Source organism: Eriocheir sinensis, chromosome 66 (genome assembly GCF_024679095.1).
Source record: "Eriocheir sinensis breed Jianghai 21 chromosome 66, ASM2467909v1, whole genome shotgun sequence".
In the NCBI taxonomy this organism is placed as follows: Eukaryota; Metazoa; Arthropoda; class Malacostraca; order Decapoda; family Varunidae; genus Eriocheir; species Eriocheir sinensis.
Window position 1 is genome coordinate 3986287 of NC_066574.1, and position 25377 is coordinate 4011663.

The 25377-nt window shown below is 45.0% G+C and overlaps 1 protein-coding gene across 1 annotated transcript in view; it reads right to left on the bottom strand.

The window, feature by feature from the left end:
* Nucleotides 1-865: 865 nt before the first annotated feature.
* LOC126987746 (lachesin-like) overlaps nt 866-25377 on the bottom strand; it is a 124290-nt gene continuing 99778 nt past the window's right edge. Inside the window, exons 5-12 of the mRNA XM_050845036.1 lie at nt 22809-23016; nt 21864-22022; nt 21112-21303; nt 20176-20313; nt 18776-18925; nt 8034-8141; nt 5228-5317; nt 866-1537 (exon numbers count right to left, since the gene is read on the bottom strand). Coding sequence (XP_050700993.1) covers nt 1347-1537; nt 5228-5317; nt 8034-8141; nt 18776-18925; nt 20176-20313; nt 21112-21303; nt 21864-22022; nt 22809-23016 — 1236 coding nt within the window. The 3' untranslated portion in view covers nt 866-1346. The remainder of the gene's footprint in view (nt 1538-5227; nt 5318-8033; nt 8142-18775; nt 18926-20175; nt 20314-21111; nt 21304-21863; nt 22023-22808; nt 23017-25377) is intronic.

A 25377-nucleotide genomic window follows, 5' to 3' on the forward strand; every position in this document is an offset into this window, starting at 1 on the left:
TGTAAGGTACTTTGGGAACTGACATAACACTGTGAGAAACGGTAAAAACGCAGGAATGGAAAAATAGGACAAAAGGAGAAGGATTGATAAGAAAATAGCGATAGAAAGAGAAGGTATGTGGGGGAAGGGGAAAACGGAGAAAGAATAAGACAAAGAAAAAGGATTAGATGAAAAATATCGAATTGAAGAAAGAGGAAGAGAGAGATAAGAGATGTGAGATACTAAAGGAGAAAAAAAAGGTATAAAGGGGAATAGTGAGAGATAGAGATTGGTAAAAATAACAGCGGGAAAGAGAGCAAGGGAGGGAGAGAGAGAGAGGGATAAGGGATGTGAGATACTAAACGAGGAAAAAAAAAGTATAAAAGGGAATAGAGAGAGGTGGAGATTGGCAAAAATAACAGAAAGAAAGAGAGCAAGGGAGGGAGTGAAGGAGGGAGAGAGAGGAGGAGAGAGGGGCGAGAGAAGATAGGGTGCTTACAGGTCCCAAGTCCCTCCTCACTCCTTTTGATAAGAATCGCATACAAAACTCTCTGATTCTTCGCCGTGTCTTGATTAGGGTCATCACGGTATCCTTTCCATCTTTCCCTTCCAACCCTTTTTCTTGTCTTTTTCTTCCTCGTCTTTCGCCCATTGACAGTCTGGTGATGAGAGGTGCAGCGGCCGAGGAAGGAAAAAGTCGTGTCATTCGTTCGCCTCGATCCTCCTGAAGACGAGATTGACGGCGATTGACGATGGGACACGTACACACGGTCGGCGACAACTTCGGAGAGTGGTCGGAGATCGGTCGCAGGTCGTCGCCGTCTCACCACTCCACTATACGTCAAGACTCAGAATCAAACCACCTCGCATTTTCATCCCCCTCTTTTTTATTTCATTCACATTCCTTTGATGATTCGATTCCAAAAAAAAAAAAAACACGAGGCCAATGTATGTATCCCTCGTTTTCTTTTCTTCAATTATTTCCCATTTTCTTTTAACAACTCTTTTTTTTTTTGTCTCTTCTGGCTGTAGTAGGTTTCGTGTTATTGTTTTTGTTGTTTTCCTTAATGTATCTTTCTTTTCTTCTCATCCATTTCTCGATCATTATATTCGTTTTCCTTCCATTCACAACCATTTTCCTTCAACTCACATCCTTTCTCCTGTAGTTGGCTTCGTGTTCTTCCTTCATTCGTTTTCTTTTCGTCATTTTTCGTTTTCCTGTAAATATATCCTCGTTTTCTATTCAACCATTACTCATTTTCCTTTTACTCACACCATTTTCTTCTGCTGGCTTCATGTTCTTTTCCTTTTTTTTCTCCTCATCTCCTCTAGTAGTTTTCCTATTCTTCCTCCCTTCGTCAGCGTCTTCAGCAGTTCCCGGGGCCACGCAGGAGGGAGCGAGCGGCCCAGTGAGGCAGGAGGGCGGCCGCGAGTAGGATGGCGGCGGCGGCGAGGCAGGCGGGGGCGGAGGCTGGTCGGGCGCCGCTGCTCTGGCCGAAGGAGAGGCCGAAGCTGGGCTGCTGGAGGCCTCGCTGGGTATCCGTGTGGTGCCCTGGGCCTGGAGGGGGAAGGGGGAGGGTGACACGCATTGCTCTCTCTCTGTGTGTGTCTTTCTGTGTCTGTCTCTGTCTTTGTCTGTCTCTGTGTCTTTCTCTGCCTCTCTGTTTGTGTGTCTGTCTGTCTTTATTTTATTGTGTTTCTGTATTTCTGTGTCTGTTTCTGTCTGTTTATCTGTGTTTCTGTCTGTCTCTGTCTCTGTTTCTTTCTCTGTCTGTCTCGCTGTGTCTGTGTGTCTTTGTCTCTGTCACACACACACACACACACACACACACACACACACACACACACACACACACACACACACACACACAGGCTGATCTCTAAGCTCCCTCGCCCTCCCTTCCTCGCCCTTCCTCTCCCTCTCTCCCCGCCTTGCCCTTCCTCCCTACCACTTCGTTTCCCCACCCTGCCTGACCCCCTCACCCTCCCTCCCCTTCTTGGCCCTCTCCCTCCTTCACTGTGTCACAACATCCATCACTTCCGCCCAAATCCCATTCCCTCACTCGCCTCTGAATGACAAAACAGCCAAAGCAGCTTAGGAGGCAAGGCCCTTATTCTCAGACGCTTCGGGCTTTCACAGCAACCACTTCCAAAGGCCAAAGAGATCAGTCGGGTTCTAATGAGTGTTGATTTTAGGTTCCCGGTACAGAAGAAGGGTCGAACTACCACTAGGGTCATAAAAGTATCCCTGGAAATGCTTAAAACTCCTATACACGTAAGCCTTGTCAAATAGGTGAGCTTGGGCGCCCGAAAACCTCTCTCACATGCTCTATTTCCAAATGCCATAAGGGAGATCAGTCGGGTTCTAATGAGTGTTGTTTTTAGGTTCCCGGTACAGAAGAAAGGTCGAACTACCACTAGGGTCATAAAAGTATCCCTGGAACTGCTCGAAACTCCTATACACGTAAGCCTTGTCAAATAGGTGAGCTTGGGTGCCAGAATGTTTAATAGGAATATGACCTGAAAACCTCTCTCACATCCTCTATTTCCAAGTGTCATAAGGGAGATCAGTCGGGCAGTAATGAGTGTTTCTTTTAGGTTCCTGGTACAAAAGAAAGATCAAACTACCACCAGGGTCATAAAACTACCCCTGGAAATGCTCAAAACTCATATGCACGAAAGTCAAATAGGTGAGCTCGGGCGCCGGAATGTCTGACTATATGACCTGAAGACCTGAGCGTTAGATAAAGAGAAAGTACAGTGTTTGGCCTACCACGAAGACATTCTCTCGCAAGGATTAAAAAGATAACTGCCTTTTGTCTCTTTGTTCTCCTTTCCTTAACGCTGATATTGTAATTAGGAACCATCAGTCACAGAGATAAATCGTCTTCCGAAATCTTTGTAGACCGAATGTTTTATGGTCTACAATTTGATTTACGGTTATTATTTAGCGAGACGTAGTAGTTATAGTAGTTTGTGAGTTCCAATTGAAGTTAAAATCACAACAATCACGAAATCTTCAAAAAATATATGACTTCGATTTCAGAAACTTCTTTATAGTGTGAGAACTAATTTTATAGAGCAAAGAGCAGGAGCAATGAGTAGCGGGCATTTTTTTCATTATTGTTTTCTTTTTTTACGCCCTTGAACTGTCTCCTCTGCTGTTAAAAAAAAGAAAAAAAAAAGAAAAAAATTAATGATACATATAAGTTCTTAGAAAATAATGATGCGCACGTGCTGACCTATTCATTCTTAAACCTTGGCTCAGACTCTAAAACCTTATTATTATTGAGATAACGTGAAGATAAGAGTAAATGAACTTTGAAACGCTTTAATAACAAAAACACTCCTTATAATCTTCATGAACCCAGAAGAGGATCAGACTAACTTTCACATTACTTAAGCTTTCTCTCACGTTAAAAGTTACCAATACACGTAAACAAGACATAGAATCGAAGGGAGACTTTAAGCAAATCCTGCCAACGTCTACTGAGGCTTTGTGAGTTAGAGGAGAAAAAAAGTTAATGAGTGTTGATGACGGTGTTAAGGAAGAGGCCGCGAAGTGATTATAGGGATTAGAGAGAGAGAGAGAGAGAGAGAGAGAAACGTTCCTGTTGCTTCACGTTAGTATTTGTTTCTCTTTGTTGTTGTTGTTGTTGTTGTTGTTGTTATTGTTGTTGTTGTTGTTGTTATTGTTGTCGTTGTTGTTGTTGTTGTTGTTGTTGTTGTTGTTGTTGTTGTTGTTCTTGCTCTTTTTTCTTGTTATTTTCTATCCATACATTTTCTCTGATTTATTTCTACGTTATTTTTTTCCTTATCTTCCTTTCTCTTAGTTTTATTCTCTCTCTCTCTCTCTCTCTCTCTCTCTCTCTCTCTCTCTCTCTCTCTCTCTCTCTCTCTCCATCTATCACTCCTTCTCCCCCTTCCTCCGTTTCTTTTCCTCTTCCTTTCACTTTTCCCTCCCTCCCTCTCTCCTCAATCATCTTTCTTTCCTCCATTTATTCTTTTTTTTTCTCCTCCCCTTCGTCACATTTTCTCTCTTCCCTGCATTCCTTTCACTCTTCCCCCTCCCCCTCTTCCTCTTCTCCCTCTTCCCCTTCACCCTCTTCCCCCTTCCCCCTCTTCCCCTTCTCCTTCTCTATCTCTCTTTCTCTTCATCATCTTATCCTCCATTTCTCGTAGCCATTCTTCCTCCCTCCCTTCATCTCCCATCTCCCCTTTCCCCTTCCCCTCCTCCCTCTTCCTTCCTCTTACCTATGCACTCTTTTACCTTTTCTCTGTATGTTCCCTCCTCTCATTTTCCACTTTCCCGTTTTCTTTCCCCTTTCTCCTCCTCCTTCTCCTGCCTTTGCTGTCTTCCTTCCAACTCATCTCCCACCTTCCCTTTCTCCCCTCTCTTTCTTCCCCTTTCTCTCCCGGTTCCTTCATTCCTTCCTTTCCGTTTCCTTCTTTTCTTCCCCTTTCCCTCCCAGTTCCTTCATTCCTTCCTTTCCGTTTCCTCCTTTCCTTCCTCCCTCCCTCCTGCTCTTCACCTCAATCTCCATCTCTTCTCGCCTCTCCTTTTCTCATCTCCCTCCTCTTCCCTTTCCTCCCCCCGTCTCCATCTCTTCTCCCCTCTCCTCTCCTCCTCATCTCCCTCCTCTTCCCTTTCCTCCCCCGTCTCCATCTCTTCTCGCCTCTCCTCTCCTCCTCATCTCCCTCCTCTTCCCTTTCCTCCCCCGTCTCCATCTCTTCTCCCCTCTCTTCTCCTCCTCATCTCCCTCCCCTTCCCTTTCCTCCCCCGTCTCCATCTCTTCTCGCCTCTCCTCTCCTCCTCATCTCCCTCCTCTTCCCTTTCCTCCTCCCGTCTCCATCTCTTCTCGCCTCTCCTTCCCTTCTCACCTCCCTCCTCTTCCTTTCCTCCCCCCGTCTCCATCTCTTCTCGCCGCTCCTCCCCTCATCTCCCTCCCCTTCCCCTTCCTCCCCCCATCTCCATCTCTTCTCCCCTCTCCTCTCCTCATCTCCCTGTCTCCATCTCTTCTCTCCTCCTCATCTCCCTACTCTTCCCTTTCCTCCCCCCTCTCCATCTCTTCTCGCCTCTCCTCCCCTCATCTCCCTCCTCTTCCCTTTCCTCCCCCCGTCTCCATCTCTTCTCACCTCTCCTCTCCTCCTCATCTCCCTCCTCTTCCCTTTCCTCCCCCGTCTCCATCTCTTCTCGCCTCTCCTCCCCTCATCTCCCTCCCCTTCCCCTTCCTCCCCCGTCTCCCACCTTTGCTGTCGTAGTTCTTGGGGCGCGGGTAGCCGTCTGTCACGTCGTTGATTCCCTTCGGGTGGCGGCCGTCCTCGTACTTCTTAAGCTCTGGACAGAGAGACAGAAAGAGACGGAGATGAAGGAAGGGAAAGACGGAAGGATGGAAAGACAGATGAAGGGACACAATAGGCAATAGTCGTAGTAAGAGTAATAGTTTTATAGTGAGCAACAGTGAGAAAGATGAAAGAATCCAGAAAAAAATAGAGATGAAGGAAGAGTAGAAGGTCGGAAGGATGAATGGATCGGAAAATTGATGAAAAGTACAACTGATAGAAGATAGTTAGAAGGATGAAGAGAAACAGAAAAAAATGGAGATGAGAGAGGAGGAGAAAGACAGAAGGATGAATGTGCAGATTATAGAAAGGAGCTGTATATAGAAGATAAACACAAGAATATAAAGAGACAGAAAATGACGGGGGTGAGGAAAGAAAAAGTCGGGGAGGGGTGGATTGGAAGATTACAGAAAGGCAGAAAAGGTAGAGAAATGGTGAGGAAAATGAAATGACAGAGAAGAAACGGAGATGAAGGAAAGAGAAGAAAGTCAAAATGATGGATGGACAGACTCAAGAAAGGTAGACAGAAAGGTAGATGGGAAAAAAAGATATACATAGATGAAGGATGATAAAGTCGATAGGCAGAACAGATCAAAGAACATAAGAACATCCATCCATACATACATACACAGAGACAGATGGAAAGAAAATAGGAGAAAAAAATAACCTACCGTGAACTTGGGTGAAACGAGAGATGAAAAATAAAACAAGCTTACAGTGAACTCTTTATCAACTAACCAACGTCATATGCATCTGCTAATGTTGTTGCCCCGATCAATGGACGTAGAAGGGGAAAGTGAAGAGGGGACGTCACTGCACCCTGCCCAATGATTAATGAGACCCACTTTTCACCTGTTTACCTTGCGACGAGCCTTTTATTCTCATTTAGTCCGTGTCCTGTGTTTCAATTAATGTGTTGCCTCTACAGATTGGGGCATATCTGCACTTCTTTGGCTGTTTATGATTTTGGTTAGTGAGTTAGATAGTTAGTTGTGTTCACTCGTATAAACAAAAAAAAATAACAAAAGAAAACAAAAGACGCATAACAAAACAAAACAAACTCAAAAATGATAAAATAAACAAACAAAATATTTCCCCAAGCCAAAATCATACGACTTAACTCTTTCTGGACATTACGTGGGTTTTGTATTCTTTGTTTCAATCATTGTTTTCCCTCTACAAATTAGCGAATGTCCACACTTCTTTTGTTAGTTAGTCAGTTAGTTAGTTAGTTGTGTTCACTCGTTTGCTACTTAACTCTCTCTGGACATTATGTAGGTTTTTGTATTCCCTTTTTCAATCATTGTTTTCCCTCTACAAATTAGCGAATGTCTACACTTCTTTTGTTGTTCTTTGCTTTTGTTGTGGTCACTCGTGTGCTTTTTAACTCATTCTGGACACTATGTAAGTTTCTGTGTCCTCTGTTCCAGTCATTGTGTGTTGCACCTACATAACTACTTTTTCCTTTTATTTTATTTTGCTCTCGACAGCCCAGTCTCGGCCACAAGCAATGCAGTTCTTCCTTCCTTCCTTCCTTCCTTCCTTCCCTTCACCGTCTACTCACACGCTCAAAATCAATTCCCTGTCTTGTCCCTTTTACAATTAATCTCAAAGAATATATTTGTTTATTATTTTATTTTTCATTGCTATTTTGTCTCTCGTAGTTCTTCCTTCCTTCCTTCCTTCCCTTCCTTCACCGTCTACTCACACGCTCAAAATCAATTCCCTGTCTTGTTCCTTTTACAATTTATCTCAAAGAATATATGTTTTTATGGTTTTATTTTACCTTGATATTTTGTCTCTCAAGATCTTTTTCTCCTGTTCTTTCCGCTGTTGTTGCTGCTACTAATACTAATACTAATACCAATACTAATACTGCCACCTCTTTAACCACAAAATCAAGAACAACAGCAATAACAACAACAACAAAATCAACAATAATAGCCACAAAAATACATTACAATAAAACATAAAAAAATTAAATAACTATATGAAAAAGCAAACACACTCACACTCACACACACACACACACACACACACACACACACACACACACACACACACACACCGAAAGAGGGAAGAGAGGAGAGAAAGTACGAAACGGAGGGGAAGGGAAATCGGAGAGGTAGGAGGAGGAAGAAAGTAGAGAAGGGGAGAGAGGAGCGGTCAGCCAACCCTATACTTTGCTAGACTGCGACGGGAAGGGGAGGGAAGGGAAGGGAAGGGACGGGAACGGAAGGGAACGAAAGGGAAGGGAAGGGAAAGGAAGGGAAGGGAAGGGAAGGGAAGGGAAGGGAAGGGAAGGGAAGGAAAGGGAAGAGAAGGAAGGAAGGAAGGAAGGGAAGGGAGGGAAGAAGGAAGGAAGGAAGGAAAGGAAGGGAAGGAAGGAAAGGAAGGAAAGGAAGGAAAGGAAGGAAGGAAGGAAGGAAGGAAGGAAGGAAGGAAGGGAAGGAAGGGAAGGAAGGAAGGGAAGAAGAAGGGAAGGAAAGGACGGAAGAGAAAGGAAGGGAAGGGAAGAGAAAGGAAAAAGAACAAGAAAAAAGAAGAACAACAACACCAACAGCAAAAAACAAACTAAAAACAAAAACAATAAAACAATACGAAATAAAAATCAAAAATACATGAAACTACAAGAAAGAAGAAGAAAAAGCACCGTCAGGAAAAAACAAAACAAATAAAGCAAAAGTAAAACCAGAAACACCTTTAATTACCTTTGTTGAGGTGTATCTGTGGCCCAGGTGTTGAACCCTCGCCCGAGCCGCCGTCAGCCTCTACCACCTCAAAGACGCCGTTGCTCTGGGCCTTGGGCGGCTCGATCTCTGTGGGGGAGGAGGGAGAGAGAGAGAGAGACAGGTTAAGTGATGGAGAGACATAGAAAGAGAGGGAGAAAAAGAGAGAGAGAGAGAGAGAGAGAGAGAGAGAGAGAGAGAGAGAGAGAGAGAGAGAGAGAGAGAGAGAGAGAGAGAGAGAGAGAGAGAGAGAGAGAGAGAGAGAGAGAGAGAGAGAGAGAGAGAGAGAGAGAGAGAGAGAGAGAGAGAGAGAGAGAGAGAGAGAGAGAGAGAGAGAGAGAGAGAGAGAGAGAGAGAGAGAGAGAGAGAGAGAGAGAGAGAGAGAGAGAGAGAGAGAGAGAGAGAGAGAGAGAGAGAGAGAGAGAGAGAGAGAGAGAGAGAGAGAGAGAGAGAAAGAGAGAGATAGAAACAAATAAAAGAAAGAAAAGGAGAGAAAGAGAAAGAAAGAGAGAAAAGGAAAGAAAGATAATGAAATGAGAGAAAGAAAGAAAGAAAGAAAGAAAATAGAAAAGAGAGAATGGGAAGCAACAGTACACGAGTAAGTCACATAAAAAAAAACTAAAAAAAGAAAAAAATGTGCATGTATATATGTATGGATGTATGTATGTATGTGTGCGTGTGAGTGAGTGCGTGCGTGCGTGCGTGCCGGGTCCTCCCCAAAATAAGAAGAGGGTCCATTCGCAAGGCCAAAATTATGCAAGTGGGATAGAAATTGCGTCTCAGGGATGCTGCGTGAGGAGGAGGAGGAGGAGGAGGAGCGAGAGGAAGACGTATAAGAGAGAAAATATATAGACTAAGAGCGATGGTATGAGAGAAGGAGGTAGAGGAGGAGGAGGAGGAGGAGGAGGAGGAGGAGGAGGAGGACGAGGAACGAGAAAAAAAGAGGTGAAAGGTAAAATATAGATAGGAAAAAGAAGAAGGATATTTGAGAAGAAGGAAGAGATGTACGAGGAGGAAAAGAAGAGGAAAAGAAGAGAGGGAAAGAGGAAATCCATCAATAGGACAAAATAAAAAGGAAGAATGAAGGAGTAAGAAAAGAAATGATGATGATGAGGAGGAGGAGGAACAGGGGAGAAATGGCAGTGAAAGAAGGACAGGGAGGGAAAGTGAATAACCAGGAGGAGGAAAGGAAAGGAGAGGAAGATGAAAAATGAAAAGGTAAAGGAAAAAGACTGGGAATGAGAGGAAAACTACAGCAAAGGAGGAGGGAAAGGAAAGGAAGAAAAGAGCAAATTAAGGAGAAAAACAGGACAAATAAAGGAAAGATAAATGAAGGGAAGGGAAGGAGAAGGGTAAAAAAAAGATGGGAGACAAAAACCAAGAAATACAAAGAAAAGGAAGGGAAGAAAAAGAGGAAGAAAACAGCAACGCAAACAAACGAGGAGGAAAGAGGAGGATAAAAAGAAATGCCTGATGAAAAATAATAGGAAAAGGGGAAAAAAGGCGAAGGAAGAGGAAAAAGAGGAAAAATAGGAGGAGGGAGAGAGGGAGGAAGGGAGACACGACCACAGTGGAACCTTGAACCAAAACAAAAAAAACAAAAAGAAGAGACAGAAAAAGGCGGAGGAAGAAGTGAAGAAACAGGAACAAAAGGAGGAAAAGAAAGAATAGGAGAGGGAGGAGGAGGAAAGAGTAGAGGTAATGAGATGAAGGATAAATGAGAAAGCAGAGAAAGAGGAAGAAAAAGAGAAAAGAGGACTAGGAAACGAAGAGGAGGAAAGAGGCTGCAAGAGGAGGGAGGCAGGGAGACGCGACCACAGTGGAACCTTGAACCAAAACAAAAAAAAAGAAAAAGAAAAGACAGAAAAAGAAAGAAGGAGATGGAGTGAAGAGGGAAAGGAGGAAAAGAAAGGAGGAAGAGGAGGGAGAGGGAGGAGGAGGGAGAGAGAGTAATGATGAAATGAGGCTAGAAAGGAGAAGGAAGAAAAGAGAAAAAGGGAGAAGAGAAACGAGAGTGGGAAAGAGGCTGCAAGAGGAGGGAGGGAGGGAGACGCAACCACAATGCCTCCTTGGTCCGCCTTCACCTGCAAACCGAGTTACCTTCCTCGATGGCGGTGTGAATAAATTATGTAGATTGAGGAGTAATTGAATCCCCGCGCGCCGGAGACTCGCTAAAAAGGGGTCGCGGCGGAGCAAAAGCCTTCAGGACATTGATTGCGTTAGCGGGGCCCCTGTACGCCATCAAGAGAGGAGTAGTTTTGCTTTATTATTTTTTCTTTGTGTCTGTGTGTGTGTGTGTGTGTGTGTGTGTGTGTGTGTGTGTGTGTGTGTGTGTGTGTGTGTGTGTGTGTGTGTCTGTATCCATTTCTGTCTGGCTTCTCCTTTTCCTTCTTTTCCTTTTCCTTTTCATTCTCCACTTTTTCCTTCTTTTCCTTCTCCTTTTCCATTTCCTTCTCCTCCTTTTCCATTTCTTTGTATTATCCTTCTTGTTTTCCGTCTCTCTCTCTCTCTCTCTCTCTCTCTCTCTAAGTACAGCTATTTCCATTTCAAGACCTTTCCATGGAGTGCTTGTCTGCTTGTTTTGCGTGTGTGCGTGCGTGTGTGCGTGTGTGAAGGTAGTGCGTACACACTCTTAGCCCATTAGTCTTGTGGCCATGTGCATTTAGGGAAAACCTCGACCTTCAAAAATTAAGTTATCCTCAAAAAGTTAAAGTTGGTTATTCCTCCTCTTGTCTTATTTTCATTTTTATTCTGCCTGACCTTTGCTTCCCTTCCTTCTTTTTGTTTTGTTTTTATCTTCCTGTTTTTCCTTCTTTCCTTTGGTCTTCTTTTTCATCTTCTTTTTCTTCCTCTCCTTGCTTTCCTTTCTTTTGTACTTTCTCTCTCTTCTCTCTCTTTCTTTCCTTCCTTTGGTCTTTCTTTTCATTTTTTCATTCTCGTTTTCTTCCTTTCCTTTGTTTTTTTTCTTTTCATTCATTCATTCTTCCTTTCTTTCTCTCTCTTTAGTCTCTTTCTTCCCTTCCTTCCTTAAATTCCTCCTTCTTTTCTTTCCTTCCTTCCTTCCTTACTTTCCTTCCTTCCTTACTTTCTTTCTTCTTTCTCTCTTTCCCACTTCTCTCCTTCCTCTCCTTACTCCCCTATTTGCGTGATGGTGGTGGCCCTGGCTGTATGCATATATATTTTTTAACCCACAGAACCCAAGGTGAAGACTTAGAGTGATTCTGGACAACGGTAACCCAGGCGACGCTTCAGCCAGAAAGAGCGGCAACAAGGCTCCTCTGAGGGCTGTGTAAGAGGGAGAGAGAGGGAGCGAGGAGAGAGGTGGAGCGAGAAGGAGAAAAAGTGGTGGTCTGTTGAAAGCCTTAGAAGAACACTGTGATAATATTAGCTGTGGTAAACGCAAAAAATGAGGACCCTGGTTATATGTGTGTGTCTAAAGTATAAAGAGATGGAGATAGAGAGGAATGAGAATGAGGAAGGAAGGAGGAGAACGGAAGGAAGGAAGGAGGAAGGAGAAAGAAGGAGGTAGGAGAAAGAAGGAAGGAGGGAAAAAAACAAGAAAAGAAAACAAGAAGAATAAAGAGAGAGAGAAAAAAAAGGAAAAGATAAAAGAGGAAGAGAAAGAGGAGGAAATTAAGGAAATCAACGTCATTCTACTTTCGCTTATATTAGCTTTTCCTCCTTTTTTCCTCGCTTCCTCCTCTCTATTCTTGTTCTTTTTTTCCTATTTCCCTTTTTCTTCCCTTCTTCTACCTCCTCCTTTACCTCAATCCCTTCAACACATCAATCCTTTTTACTCTTGTTTTCCTTCCTGTTTCCCTTTTTCTCCCCTTCTTCCACCTCCTCCACCTCCATCCCTTCAACACATCAGCCAGACCCTTACAGCACCACATAAAAGGTTCGAACCCGGGCAGAAGTTAAATTTTCACAAGTGCCCCCTGGACCGCGCCCGTCTGAGGGAACTCCCGGACAACTTGACACAGAAAACGTATTGTCCGCTCGCCTGTTTGTCTCCATGTAATTTCCTTCTTTTGTGAGGTTTCTGGGCCGTTGTGGAGGTGGCTGAGAAGGGAAAGAGGAAGGGGAGGGCGACGAGAAGGAAGGAAGAGGGGGGAGATGGCCAAGAAAGAAGAGGAATAAAAAAATAACGGAAGAAAGCGTAGAAGAGAAAGGAAGAGGGGAAGAGGAGGAAGAGGAAGAAAAAGTAGAGGAAAGTAGGAAAAAGGATGATAAAAAAAACAGACAACAAACAAAAAAATAAATAAAGAAGAATAAGAGAATGAGAAAAAATCGAGAAAGGGGAAGAGGAGGAAGAGGAAGAAGAGGAAGAAAAATAGAGGAAAGTAGGAAAGAGGATGATAAAAAAACAGACAACAAACAAAAAATAAATAAAAAGAGAATATTAAAAGAATGAGAAGGAAGGGAGAAGAAAATTAGAGGAAAGTAGAAAAGAGGAAGACAAAGAAAATAAGAAAACAGACAAAAACGAAGAAGAAAAATAAAGGAGGAAAGCGAGGATAGAAAAAGTAGCCGGAAATGCATACTCTCTCTCTCTCTCTCTCTCTCTCTCTCTCTCCTTCACTCGCAATCTCTTGTATTTCCTGTCATTTTCTTGTCTCTAATCTCTTTTTGTTTGTTTCTTTGTTTGTTTTCTTCGAGGAATGACAGCAAACAAAACACATATATAGTTTTTTTTTAAATATACAGATTGTAGTGTTATTCTGTCTGATTCTCTCTCTCTCTCTCTCTCTCTCTCTCTCTCTCTCTCTCTCTGGTGGTAAAGACAGGATAGCTACACGTCTTGGCTCTCCATTCTGCCAATCTTCGGTAGTGACACTTTCCCTCTCTCACTTTCTCACTTTCTCACTCTCTCTCTTCCAAGGTGAAATAGATGGCCTTTATGGGTTTGTCTCTTCCTGTCTGTCTGTCTGTCTATCGTACACACACACACACACACACACACACACACACACACACATACACAGAGGAAGATGAGGAAGGGGAGGAGGCATGATAAATTAATAATAAAAGAAGGACGGAGGAAGAGGAAGGGAAAAGGTGAGAGGGGAGGTATGAAGAGGAGAAGGAGAAGGAGGAGGAGGAAACAAGGTAAATGAGGAAGGAAGTGGAGGGTAAAAAAGGAAGGAAGAAAGGGAGGGAGGAAAGGCAAGGCAATGAAGTATAGAATGGAAGAAGGGAAGGGAAGGAAGGGGAAAGGTGAAGGAGGAGGAATGGGCAGGAAATCCACGGAGGAGGAAGAGGAGGAGGAGGAGGAAGAGGAGGAGGAGGAGGAGGAGGAAGGTAGGCTATCGAAAGTCGTTCCCCAAAACAGGCCAATTTGCTATAGCCACGACCTGCTCCTCCAGGGACCAACTACAGCCGCGACCTGTACCACCACCACTTTGACGACCTGCCCCCCACCCCCCCACCTTCCCTTCACCCCCCCTCCCTCTCCCTCTCTTCCTCCTCCTCCCCGATATGGCCCCAGAACCGACCCAAGGAAGGAGGCTGGATAGGGAGAGGTGAGGAGGGAAGAAGCAGAGAAGAGGGAAATTGGAGTGAGGGATGGAGGTGAGAAGGGAGGAAAAAAGGCAGGGGGGAGAGAAGGAAGCATGTGAAGGAGAGAAAGGATGAAAGATGGAGAGAAGAGGGGGAAGGAAGAGAAGGAGGAGACAGGAGACATACGAATAGAGGAAAGGAGGAAAGACGAAGGGAAGCACTGGAGGGAGGGAAAGAAAGGAGGGCAAGAGAGAAGAGGAGGAAAGAAAAGGAGAAAGAAGGGAAGTACACACGAACAGGAATAAAGGAGGGAAGGGAAGGAAGGAAAGAAAGGACAGGAGAGCAGAAGAGAAAAAAGAAGACAGAGGAGGAGAAGGAGGAGGAGGAGGAGAGGAAGCACACGAACAGGGTAAAACTTGAGCTTGAGAGGAAAACAGATGGCGGTAGCGAAAGAGCAGGAGAAAGAGATCGCTGGAAGAAAGACGAGAGAAACGACAGCGGGGTTCGTTCAAGACATCCCTCGCTCTCTTCCTTCCTTCCTTCCCCTCACGAGAATAAATCGGTGAGGTGAGGAGGAGGAGGAGGAGAAGAAGGAGAGAATTTTATGTGTCATTCCGTGGGCAGTTGTGTGTTGCGGTGACTGTGTTGAGATTACGTTCTGAGGGCGTGGCGAGGAAGAGGAGGAGGAGGAGGAGGAGGAGGAGGAGGAGGAGGAGGCTGCGCATGTATGTATGTGTGTGTATGTGTGTGTACGTGTGTGTGTTTTACTGCAGAGTGTCCCGACTGGTTTATGGGCGAAGGAGAAGGAAAGGAAAGAGCGAAGTGGTGTTGGCAGGAACTTATTGTGGTGTTGAGGCGGCGGTGGTGGTGGTGGTGGTGGTGTTGAGGTGGTGTTGATTTCATTGCTCTCTTGACGTTGGTGTTGCAGTTGTTAGGTTGGTGTGTGTGTGTGTGTGTGTGTGTGTGTGTGTGTGTTGAAGGGAGGGAAAGTTAAAGAAGTGTTGATAGAGGTTGAAGGATTGGTATGAGAGAGAGAGAGAGAGAGAGAGAGAGAGAGAGAGAGAGAGAGAGAGAGAGAGAGAGAGAGAGAGAGAGAGAGAGAGAGAGAGAGAGAGAGAGAGAGAGAGAGAGAGAGAGAGAGAGAGAGAGAGAGAGAGAGAGAGAGAGAGAGAGAGAGAGAGAGAGAGAGAGAGAGAGAGAGAGAGAGAGAGAGAGAGAGAGAGAGAGAGAGAGAGAGAGAGAGAGAGAGAGAGAGAGAGAGAGAGAGAGAGAGAGAGAGAGAGAGAGAGAGAGAGAGAGAGAGAGAGAGAAGCACACAGACATACACATACACACAGGGAGATGAACAGACAGACAGAACTAAAGAAAAAGAAAAAAAGTGAAAAAAGAGGAAAAGAAAAATATAAAGAAAGGGAAATAGAGAGATAGAGAGAGAGAGAGAGAGAGAGAGAGAGAGAGAGAGAGAGAGAGAGAGAGAGAGAGAGAGAGAGAGAGAGAGAGAGAGAGAGAGAGAGAGAGAGAGAGAGAGAGAGAGAGAGAGAGAGAGAGAGAGAGAGAGAGAGAGAGAGAGAGAGAGAGAGAGAGAGAGAGAGAGAGAGAGAGAGAGAATTATATACTGATTAAAAACTTTGGTAATTTGCGCGTAAGTTTTCCCGCCCTGCAAGTTACCAAGTCGGCGCCAACACGACGATTATGTGTCGCTGAGAATCTTCTGCAACTCTTCTTTTCGTCACCACCACCACCACCACCACCACCCAGAAGACCATCATCACCATCACCACCATTATCAAACATTTTCTTTCCTTCCATCACCACCACCATCACTACGACTACCACCACCACCATCACCACCACCATTATCACCACCACCACCATCACTACGACTACCACCATCACCATCACAACCACCACTATCACGACCACCACCACCACCACGAAGACCATCACCACCATCACTACCATTATCAAGCATTTTCTTTCCTTCCATCACCACCGCCATCACTACGACTACCACCATCACCATCACCACCACCACTATCACGACCATCACCACCACGAAGACCATCATCACCATCACCACCATTATCAAACATTTTCTTTCATACCATCACCACCACCACCATCACTACGACTGCCACCATCACCATCACCACCACCATCATCACCACCACCACCACCACCACGAAGACCATCATCACCATCACCACCATTATCAAACATTTTCTTTCATACCATCACCACCACCACCATCACTACGACTGCCACCATCACCATCACCACCACCATCATCACCACCACCACCACCACCACGAAGACCATCATCACCATCACCACCATTATCAAACATTTTCATACCATCACCACCACCACCATCACTACGACTGCCACCATCACCATCACCACCACCATCATCACCACCACCACCACCACCACGAAGACCATCATCACCATCACCACCATTATCAAACATTTTCTTTCATACCATCACCACCACCACCATCACTACGACTGCCACCATCACCATCACCACCACCATCATCACCACCACCACCACCACCACCACGAAGACCATCATCACCGTCACCACCATTATCAAACATTTTCTTTCCTTCCATCACCACCACCACCATCACTACGACTACCACCATCACCATCACCACCACCACTATCACGACCACCACCATCACTACGACTACCACCATCACCATCACCACCACCACTATCACGACCACCACCACCACGAAGACCATCACCACCATTACCACCATTATCAAGCATTTTCTTTGTTATCTTATCTTTGCTATCCTTGTATAATTCCATGGTAAGACCGCACCTCGAGTATGCAGTGCAGTTCTGGTCTCCCAATTACAGAAAGGACATTGCTCTACTGGAAAGGATTCAACGACGCGCCACAAAGATGATTCCAACCTTCAGGGCTCAACCGTACGAGGAACGACTCAAGCGACTCAATCTCTTTACATTGGAGAAAAGACGCCTACGAGGGGATATGATTCAAGTCTTCAAGTATCTAAAAAAGTTCAATAACGTCGATTACTCCAAATTCTTTGAACTGCAAACCAACTCAAGAACTAGAAATAACGGTTTACCCATTCAGTCGAGTCGATGTAACACAGACATTGGAAGGAGTTTCTTTTCAAACTGAGTCATCCGCCACTGGAACAATCTTCCCTCAGAAGTAGTGAATGCGAATACCATCAACTCCTTCAAATATAGAATCGACCGTCATTTCGCTGCGTCGGGAGTAAACTGAATAACGAGGGGCTTCCATCTGCTCCTCAATATCGAGGTGCTTTCATCTGCTCACCAAGCCCCAAGTGGCGGTCGAGCAGATTAAATCACCCAAGCGGGCGACCTCGTAATGAGCCAATAGGCTTTCTGTTGCCTGCATTTCCATGTTTCCATGTTTCCATCACCACCACCATCACCACGACTAGCACCATCACCATCACCACCACCACTATCACGACCACCACCACCACCACGAAGACCATCACCACCATCACCACCATTATCAAACATTTTCTTTCCTTCTATCACCACCACCACCATCACTACGACTACCACCATCACCATCACCACCACCACTATCACGACCACCACCACCACGAAGACCATCACCACCATCACTACCATTATCAAGCATTTTCTTTCCTACCATCACCACCACCATCACTACGACTACCACCACCACCATCCCTACCACCCCAATCACTACTGCGACTTCTAATACCACTGCTATGTTCGTTACCATCACCACTACCAACACTACCACCACTAGAATCACCACAACTACTGCTACCACCACCATCACTACCACCACCATCACTACCACCCCTATCACTACTGCCGCTTATAATACCACTCCTGAGCTCGTTACCATCACCACTACCACCACAAGAATCACCACTACTACTACTACCACTACGACTACCACCATCACCACCACCACCATCACTACCACACCTATCACTACTGCTACACCTAATACCACTGCTGAATTCGTTACCATCACCACTACCAACACTACCACCGCTACTACTCCTACCACAACCATCACTACCACCACCTACCAGTTTGTCACCTTTACTAATATCAACCTAACCTGACATCCTTCCTTCCTCTCCCCTTTCCCTCCCGTCTTTCACCATCACTGCTTTATCACCATTCATTATCACAATCACCAACACCATCACCTCCTCCGCCGCCCGTTACGCAACCCTATAATGGTAATGATAATAAGGGTAATTTAATTTCGCCTTGAGGAATATAGAAAAATTACACACAAAAAAAATATAATAATAATTACTGGTGAAAATTGAGAAGACTGAAAAGAACAACACACCTGATAAAACTAACCTTAGAGAATTATTGAGAATTTCTGAGTATTAGGGAAAGTTATTCATAAGATCCTCGTGCGAAGAAGATAATAACTCATTTACACCGAGGGAAAAAATAAATTAAACGAGGTTCACGCATCAACAATTTGGAGTTTTAATACTTTAGATGGAAACTTATATCCATTTTTTTTTCTGAGAGAGGTTGGTTGACTTTTTTCAGGAATAGATCTTATCACCTGGGAAGGACGAAGGTGAGATGGGGGGGGAGTGAAGGTGGTGGTAGAGAAGGTGTGTGGGGTGGTGGGGGGGGGCGTTGGTGGAGGGAAAGGGTTGGGGGAGGGGGGGGGATCTGTGTATGTGTGTAGGGGGAGGGGGAGGTGCGAAATTATACTGAAAAAAAAGAGAGAGAGAGAGAGAGAGAGAGAGAGAGAGAGAGAGAGAGAGAGAGAGAGAGAGAGAGAGAGAGAGAGAGAGAGAGAGAGAGAGAGAGAGAGAGAGAGAGAGAGAGAGAGAGAGAGAGAGAGAGAGAGAGAGAGAGAGAGAGAGAGAGAGAGAGAGAGAGAGAGAGAGAGAGAGAGAGAGAGAGAGAGAGAGAGAGAGAGAGAGAGAGAGAGAGAGAGAGAGAGAGAGAGAGAGAGAGAGAGAGAGAGAGAGAGAGAGAGAGAGAGAGAGAGACGAAACCTATACCCTTATAACATACACCTCCACAACACTAAAAAAACACCACAGCAACACACGAAAGACGCAACACAGGTGAGGACAAGGAGAAACACATATCCAATAAATCCTTCCCTGTATATAGCAAGCAAAAACAGTAGGGTCTGTCCGCCAAGTTATCGTGAACAGCAACCACCATCCCCGCCTCACCGTATATCCTGATGGCGCCGTCCGTCTCCCCCAGCGAGTTCTTGGCGATGCAGTGAAAGGTCCCGATGTCCTTTTTATCGACGCGACGGATCCGCAGTTTCATGTACACCTTGTAGGATGTCTCCGCCACGATGGGTTCATAGCGCTCGTCTGCCGGGTGGAGGGAAGAGAGGGAAGGGAGGCAAGGAGGGAGAGAATGCGAGAGCGAGAGAAAGGGGTGGGGATGGAGATAAGTAGAGAGAGGTAAAGGTAGATAGATATAGAATAAGAGTGAGATAGATAGATATAGATTGATAGATAGTAAGGTAGATGGATACACAGATAGTTAGATAGAAGAGGCAGGGAAGGGAGGGAGAGATGAAGAGAGAGGTAGATAGAGAGATGGACAGAGATAGATAGAGATGGAGAGAGATAGACAGAGAGAAAGAGAGGTAGATAGAGAGGTAGAGAGAGAGAAACAAATAGATAGATAGATAGACAGATAGACAGAGATAGAAGAGATAGATAGAGATGGAGAGAGGTAGACAGAGAGAAAGAGAGGTAGAGAGAGAGGTAGAGAGAGATAAACAAATAGATAGATAGATAGGTAGAGAGATAGAGAGGTAGAGAGAGAGAGATAAACAAATAGATAGATAGATAGATAGATAGATGGACAGAGATAGAAGAGATAGATAGAGATGGAGAGAGGTAGACAGAGAGAAAGAGAGGTAGATAGAGAGGTAGAGAGAGAGAAACAAGTAGATAGATAGATAGACAGAGGGAGAGAGGGATAGTAAGTCTTAGTATAATGTCAAAGTCCATCTAGTACGTTCATTAACACTAATTATGTATACTCAACATTTACGTTAACTCATCAGCGGTGTTGACGTTTGCTCCGCTTCGCTTTAGCTTTGTAGAGTGGATGAAATAAAATAAAAGTACCCATCTCTACCACCACCTCTACCACCCAACACTACCACCACACCACCAACAACCACCTAACATTACCACCACCCACCACCATTACCCCCATCACCACTACCATTGCTATCTAGCCCACCATCATCACCACCACCATCGACTACTACTACCACTACTACTACTACTACTACTACTGCTACTACTAACACTACCACCACTAGAATCACCACCTAGCCCAAAAACACCACTACCTCTAACTCTAACACTTCTTACTCCCTACCACCATCACCACCACTAATCCACTCACCCAACCACCACCCACATTCACCCACCATCCACTGACATCACCACCTCTACCAACATCAATAATTCTCATCCTCTCTTTTTTTCATTTTCATCAAGGGTTTAGTAAGAAGAGGAAGTGGGTTAGTAGTGAAGGTACAGGTGGGGGAGAGGACACCACCTCCACCACCATCACCACCACCACCACCACCACTCACCCGCCACCACCATGTCGCCGTTCGTGTTTGTCCAAAAGTTGATGCTCTTCGGGAAAGCTTCGGTGTGACACTCGATGGTCAGTTCCTGGCCCACGTACGCCCCCTCCAGCTGCTGAGGCACCCACGCCACGGGGGGGACTGCAGGGGGGGAGCAGGGCGGACGGAGGAGTCGAGAGAGGGAGGGAATGGATATGGAGGAAAGGGAGACGGAAGGGGAGTCGAGAAAGGGAGAAAGAGAAAGAAGGAGATGTTGGGAAAGGGAGGGAAGGAGGAAGGAGAGGCAAGGGACGGATTCAGTTACAAAAACATTATCATAACATCTTACCATCCCAATCCCATCATAAAAACATCTTTCTTCTTATACGTCCCCCTAAATCAACATCTCTGGAACATCACAACTCCCTTCCTCTGAACACTTGCTCTTTCCATTTCACTGACCTTACCATAACGTTAACACTCCCATAAAACTAACTGAATCACTCTTCCTGCAACACTGACTGACGTTTCTCATAACACTTCCCATAACACTTACCTCCCCATAAGACAGACCTTCCCATAACAGACACTGACCCTTCTACAACACTATGGGTCGTATTACAAGACATCGCCGCCTAAGAACACATATTTGACAAGGCTTTCGTAGGAGTTGTGGGCATTTCCAGGAGTAGTTTTATGACCCTGGTGGTAGTGTAAGTCTTCTTCTGTACCGTGAACCTGAAGAAACACTCATTGGAACCCGACTGACCCCCTCTTTGACCTTTAGAAATGGTTGATGTGAGAAGCGAGAGTGTCTTATATTACCAACCTAACTCACTAACACAACTAGTCTATGTTATATCAAACAATGTATATACAAATTGCAAGTATAATAAAATGTTTCAAATGTTTCAAGTGTTTCCCACAACACACTCTCTCTCCCTCCTCCCCGCAACTCACACTGCACGCGAAGCTGGGTCCTCTTGCTGATGGAGGGCGGGATGCCGTTGGAGGCGATGCAGAGGTAGGAGCCCATCTGGAGGCGCGACACCCGCTTCATCACCAGCGTCTCCCCCTCCACCGACTTCACCGTGTGGGCCGAGTCCGTCCCAGCGCCTACTTCCGCCGCCGCCACGCCCAGGTCGCCCACGTCAGCACCAGAAACGACAAGAGCTGACGTTGATGTAGGATGTTTGAGGGTGTAGCGGGAGGGGCGGCTGACTGACTGGCTGGACTGCACTTATTAATGGTAGTATTTTGTGTGTGTGTGTGTGTGTGTGTGTGTGTTAATGTAGGTAGTGGGTGTTGATGAAGTGGATGGGGGCTAACTAACTGGACTCTTGATTAAGGTAGTTTAGTTTGTTTGTCTGTTTGTGTTGATGTATACCTGCAGGAGTCTCTCTCTAAACAAATTCTGCCTTATCTCTTAACTTGATTGGCGTTTCTTTCTGGGAATCGGTCCATCACCCACTTTATTATGAAACTCTCTACTTACCAACCTATCTATCTATCTATCCATCTATCTATCTATCTATCTGCGGGCTTTTTTTATTACTGTTTCCTTTTTTTGTGCCCTTGAGCTGTCTCCATTGTTGTAAAAAAAAAATCTATCTATCTATCTATCTGCATGTCTGCCCAGGTGAACTCAGTGTGTCTTTCTCTTCCGTCTCACCTGCGTACACCTGTCCCTGTCATGCTTCAGTTTGCCTCACCTGCCTTGTCGGAGTCCAGCACGATGTCCTGGTTGTCCTCGCGCCGCCACACGATGCTGGGGGTGGGGTGGCCCTTGGCGCGGCAGGTCAGGGTCACGTCCTGCCCCTCACGGATGGTCAGGTCACCGGACGACTCACGGTCAATGATGTCGGGAGGCACTGCAAAGGGCGGGGACAGTGCTCGTCTGAATGGACTTTTAATGAGGTGCTTTTTTTTTTACGTTAACATATATGGTTTTCTGTTTTGCTGTTCCTGAATTTGGCAAGCTCCTCAAACTCTCTTTTTTACAGGAGCAGTGATTAGTAGGGCTCTTGTATTGCTTTCCTTTTTTTCCCCTTTCTCGACGAATTTTCTACGCAATCTCATCACTCCACCTGGTCCTCTGTTACTTTGGTTGTCTATCTGTTGTTAGTTCCACGCATATGCCCTGCCCAAGTTCACTTTCTATTCTAAGCGTTATTCTTGTGCTCTCCTGAACCCATTGGATGCGGATTTAATACAAGAAGACATCACCAAGCTACAGGAGTGAAACAAAAAGTGGCTGCTCCAATTTAGTGAAGAAAAATGTGAATTCATTCATCTTGGGAGGGGAAATCTAGCATACCAATACCACATGGGAAACACTCCACTACCCGCCACAGAGGGACAGAACGACCTGGGAGCATATGTTACCAGGCTACCAGTGAAGGGATATCCAGCATACCAATACCACATGGGAAACACTCCACTACCCACCACAGAGGGACAGAACGACCTGGGAGCATATGTTACCAGGCTACCAGTGAAGGCGAAATCCGTGCCAATCGCAGCGGACGGGTTAAATATCCTTGTGTATCAAAATATCTTCAACCTTCGTCTGTTCTCTAAGCCAAGATGTTTGACTTTGGTATGTCTTCTTATACCGTAAAAATAAGACAAAATAAAAGGCGAGGTTCAGTACTCACCCACAACGTCGACATATCCCTGCTTGGACCTCATGGGGTCGGTGTTGACCTGGCACATGTACCAGCCGCGGTCCTTCTCCCGCACGTTCTTGAGCTCCAGGTGCCACGAGCGGTGGTCGTTGTGCAGCAGCGCGATCCGCGGGTTCCTCGTGATCACCTGCTTGTGGATGGTGAGGATCGTCTGTGTGTCCACCTGCACCCACGCCACCTAGAGGGAACCAGGAAAACAAGGTGAGGGAGCGGCAGGAATGGAGAAGAAAAGGAGTGGAATGGAAACGGGAAGAAAACAGTAATGCTGGAGTATCGTGTCCACCTGCACCCACGCCACCACCAAAAGGAACACCTGGAAAACAAGGTGAGGGAGCGGCAGGAATGGAAAAGAAAAGAAGCGGGATGGAAACGTGAAGAGAAACAGTAATGCTGGAATATCGTGTCCACCTGCACCCAAGCCACCGAAAGGAACACCTGGAAAACAAGGTGAGAATGGGGTAAGAATGGAAAAGAAGGTGATTGTGACGAGAGAAATAATAGTAACGTTGGTGGAGTCATGGGAACAAAAAAGAAGTTGATAATAATGATTCTTTTTGTCCAGCTACAGCCACGCCACCTACAGGGGAACCGGGAAAACAAGGTAAGGCGGTTCAGGAATGGAAAAATAAACAAAGATTAGTGTAGAAGGAATATCAGTCACGCTAGCTACAGGGGAACCGGGAAAACAAGGTAAGGCGGTTCAGGAATGGAAAAAAAAACATAGATTAGTGTAGAAGGAATATCAGCCACGCCAGCTACAGGGGAACCAGGAAAACAATGCGCGGAGGTCCAAGAATGGAAAAATAAACAAAGATTAGTGTAGAAGGAATATCAATAGTTAGTCACGTGCCCACCTTACTGCCATGCCAGCTACACGGGAAACGGGAAAACAATGTGAGAAAGATCCAGGGGTAGAAAAAAAACATCTGGATTACGACAAGACCACTAACGTAACAGGTCAGCAAGGACAAGGAGGAGGAAGAGGAGGAGAAGGACACAAGGACAAGGAGGAGGAAGAGGAAGAGGACACAAGGACAAGGAGGAGGAAGAGGAAGAGAAGGACACAAGGACAAGGAGGAGGAAGAGGAAGAGGACACAAGGACAAGGAGGAGGAAGAGGAAGAGAAGGACACAAGGACAAGGAAGAGGAAGAGGAGAATGACAACGACAATGACTGAAGATCGTGACGAAGAGGAAGAGGAAGAAAGGGAGGAAGAGGAGGAAGAAGAGGAAGACACAGACAATGAAACGAGATGAAAATGACCACAACAGGAATGACGAAGTAAATAGACAAAGAACACACAATAGACACAATAGACAAAGTAATGAAGAGAGTAACAGAAACCACGAGCAAAAACAGAGACATGGATGACTAAGAAGTGGAGAAAGAAAGGCGAGGAGTAAAAAAGAGTGGAGTAAAAATCCCCACGAGCAAAAGCAGAGGCATGGATGACTAAGAACGGGAGAAAGAAAGGCGAGGAGTAACAAAAAGTGGAGTAAAAATGCGAAGAGTAACAGAAAGAGAGCGCGGACTGAGAACCTCTGCGTGTGTACCTCCGTCACGCCATCTGTCGGGAGGAAGAAGGATGACGGATAGCCGGAAACCCGAGAGCCACAACCAACTAAGGCCGGAATAAGCGGTGTATGAATCGTCCGGTGAAAGTATGACCAACCTTCCGCATTCCAGCTGATAACGAAAGGGATCCACAAAGGTAACCATCCTAGAGAAAACTACAGGTGAATCTCAGGTCTTTCGGTCACCTCTTTGGATTCTTTTTAGGAGCAGCGAGTAGCGGGCTTTTTTTATTATTGTTTCCTTGTTTTGTGTGTCCTTGAGCTGTCTCCTTTGTTGTAAAAAGAAGAAAAAAAGATAGATCACATTCAAATATGCCCTATTTTTACTATATTTTCTTTTTTATTGTACTGTTTTTCAGCTCTAGTTATTCTTTTCTTTATTTTTTTCTGTGTTATCATTTTTAAGAGAGAAAAAATGACACAGTGGTTGTATGGTGTTGAATGTGGTGTCTTTGTTATTGTTGTGAGTGTTTACGTTGTTGTTCTTGTTGTTGGTGGTGTTTTGTTTGAATGGTTAGTAGTAGTAGTAGTAATAGCAGGAGGAGGAGGAGGAGGAAGAGGAGAAGGAGGAGGAGGATGAGGAGGAGGAAGAGGAGAGGAGGAGGACAAGAAGAACAAGTAGAACGAACATAAACAAGAAGACGAAGAAAAAAATAAAACAAACATGAAAACAAGAAAAAAAGAAAAATAACAAGACGAGGAAACAAGAACAAAATCAAAACAATAAGAAAACAAGAAAAAAATAAAAAAATAAAAACAATAAGAAAACATAAAAACAAGAAAAATATAAAAACAATAAGAAAACATGAAAACAAGAATAAAATCAAAACAATAAGAATACAAGAAAACAAGAAAACAAGAAAAAATCAAAACAATAAGAAAACAAGAAAACAGGAAAACATCAAAACAAAGAGAAAACAAAAACAAGAAAAAATCAAAACAATAAGAAAACAAGAAAACAAGAA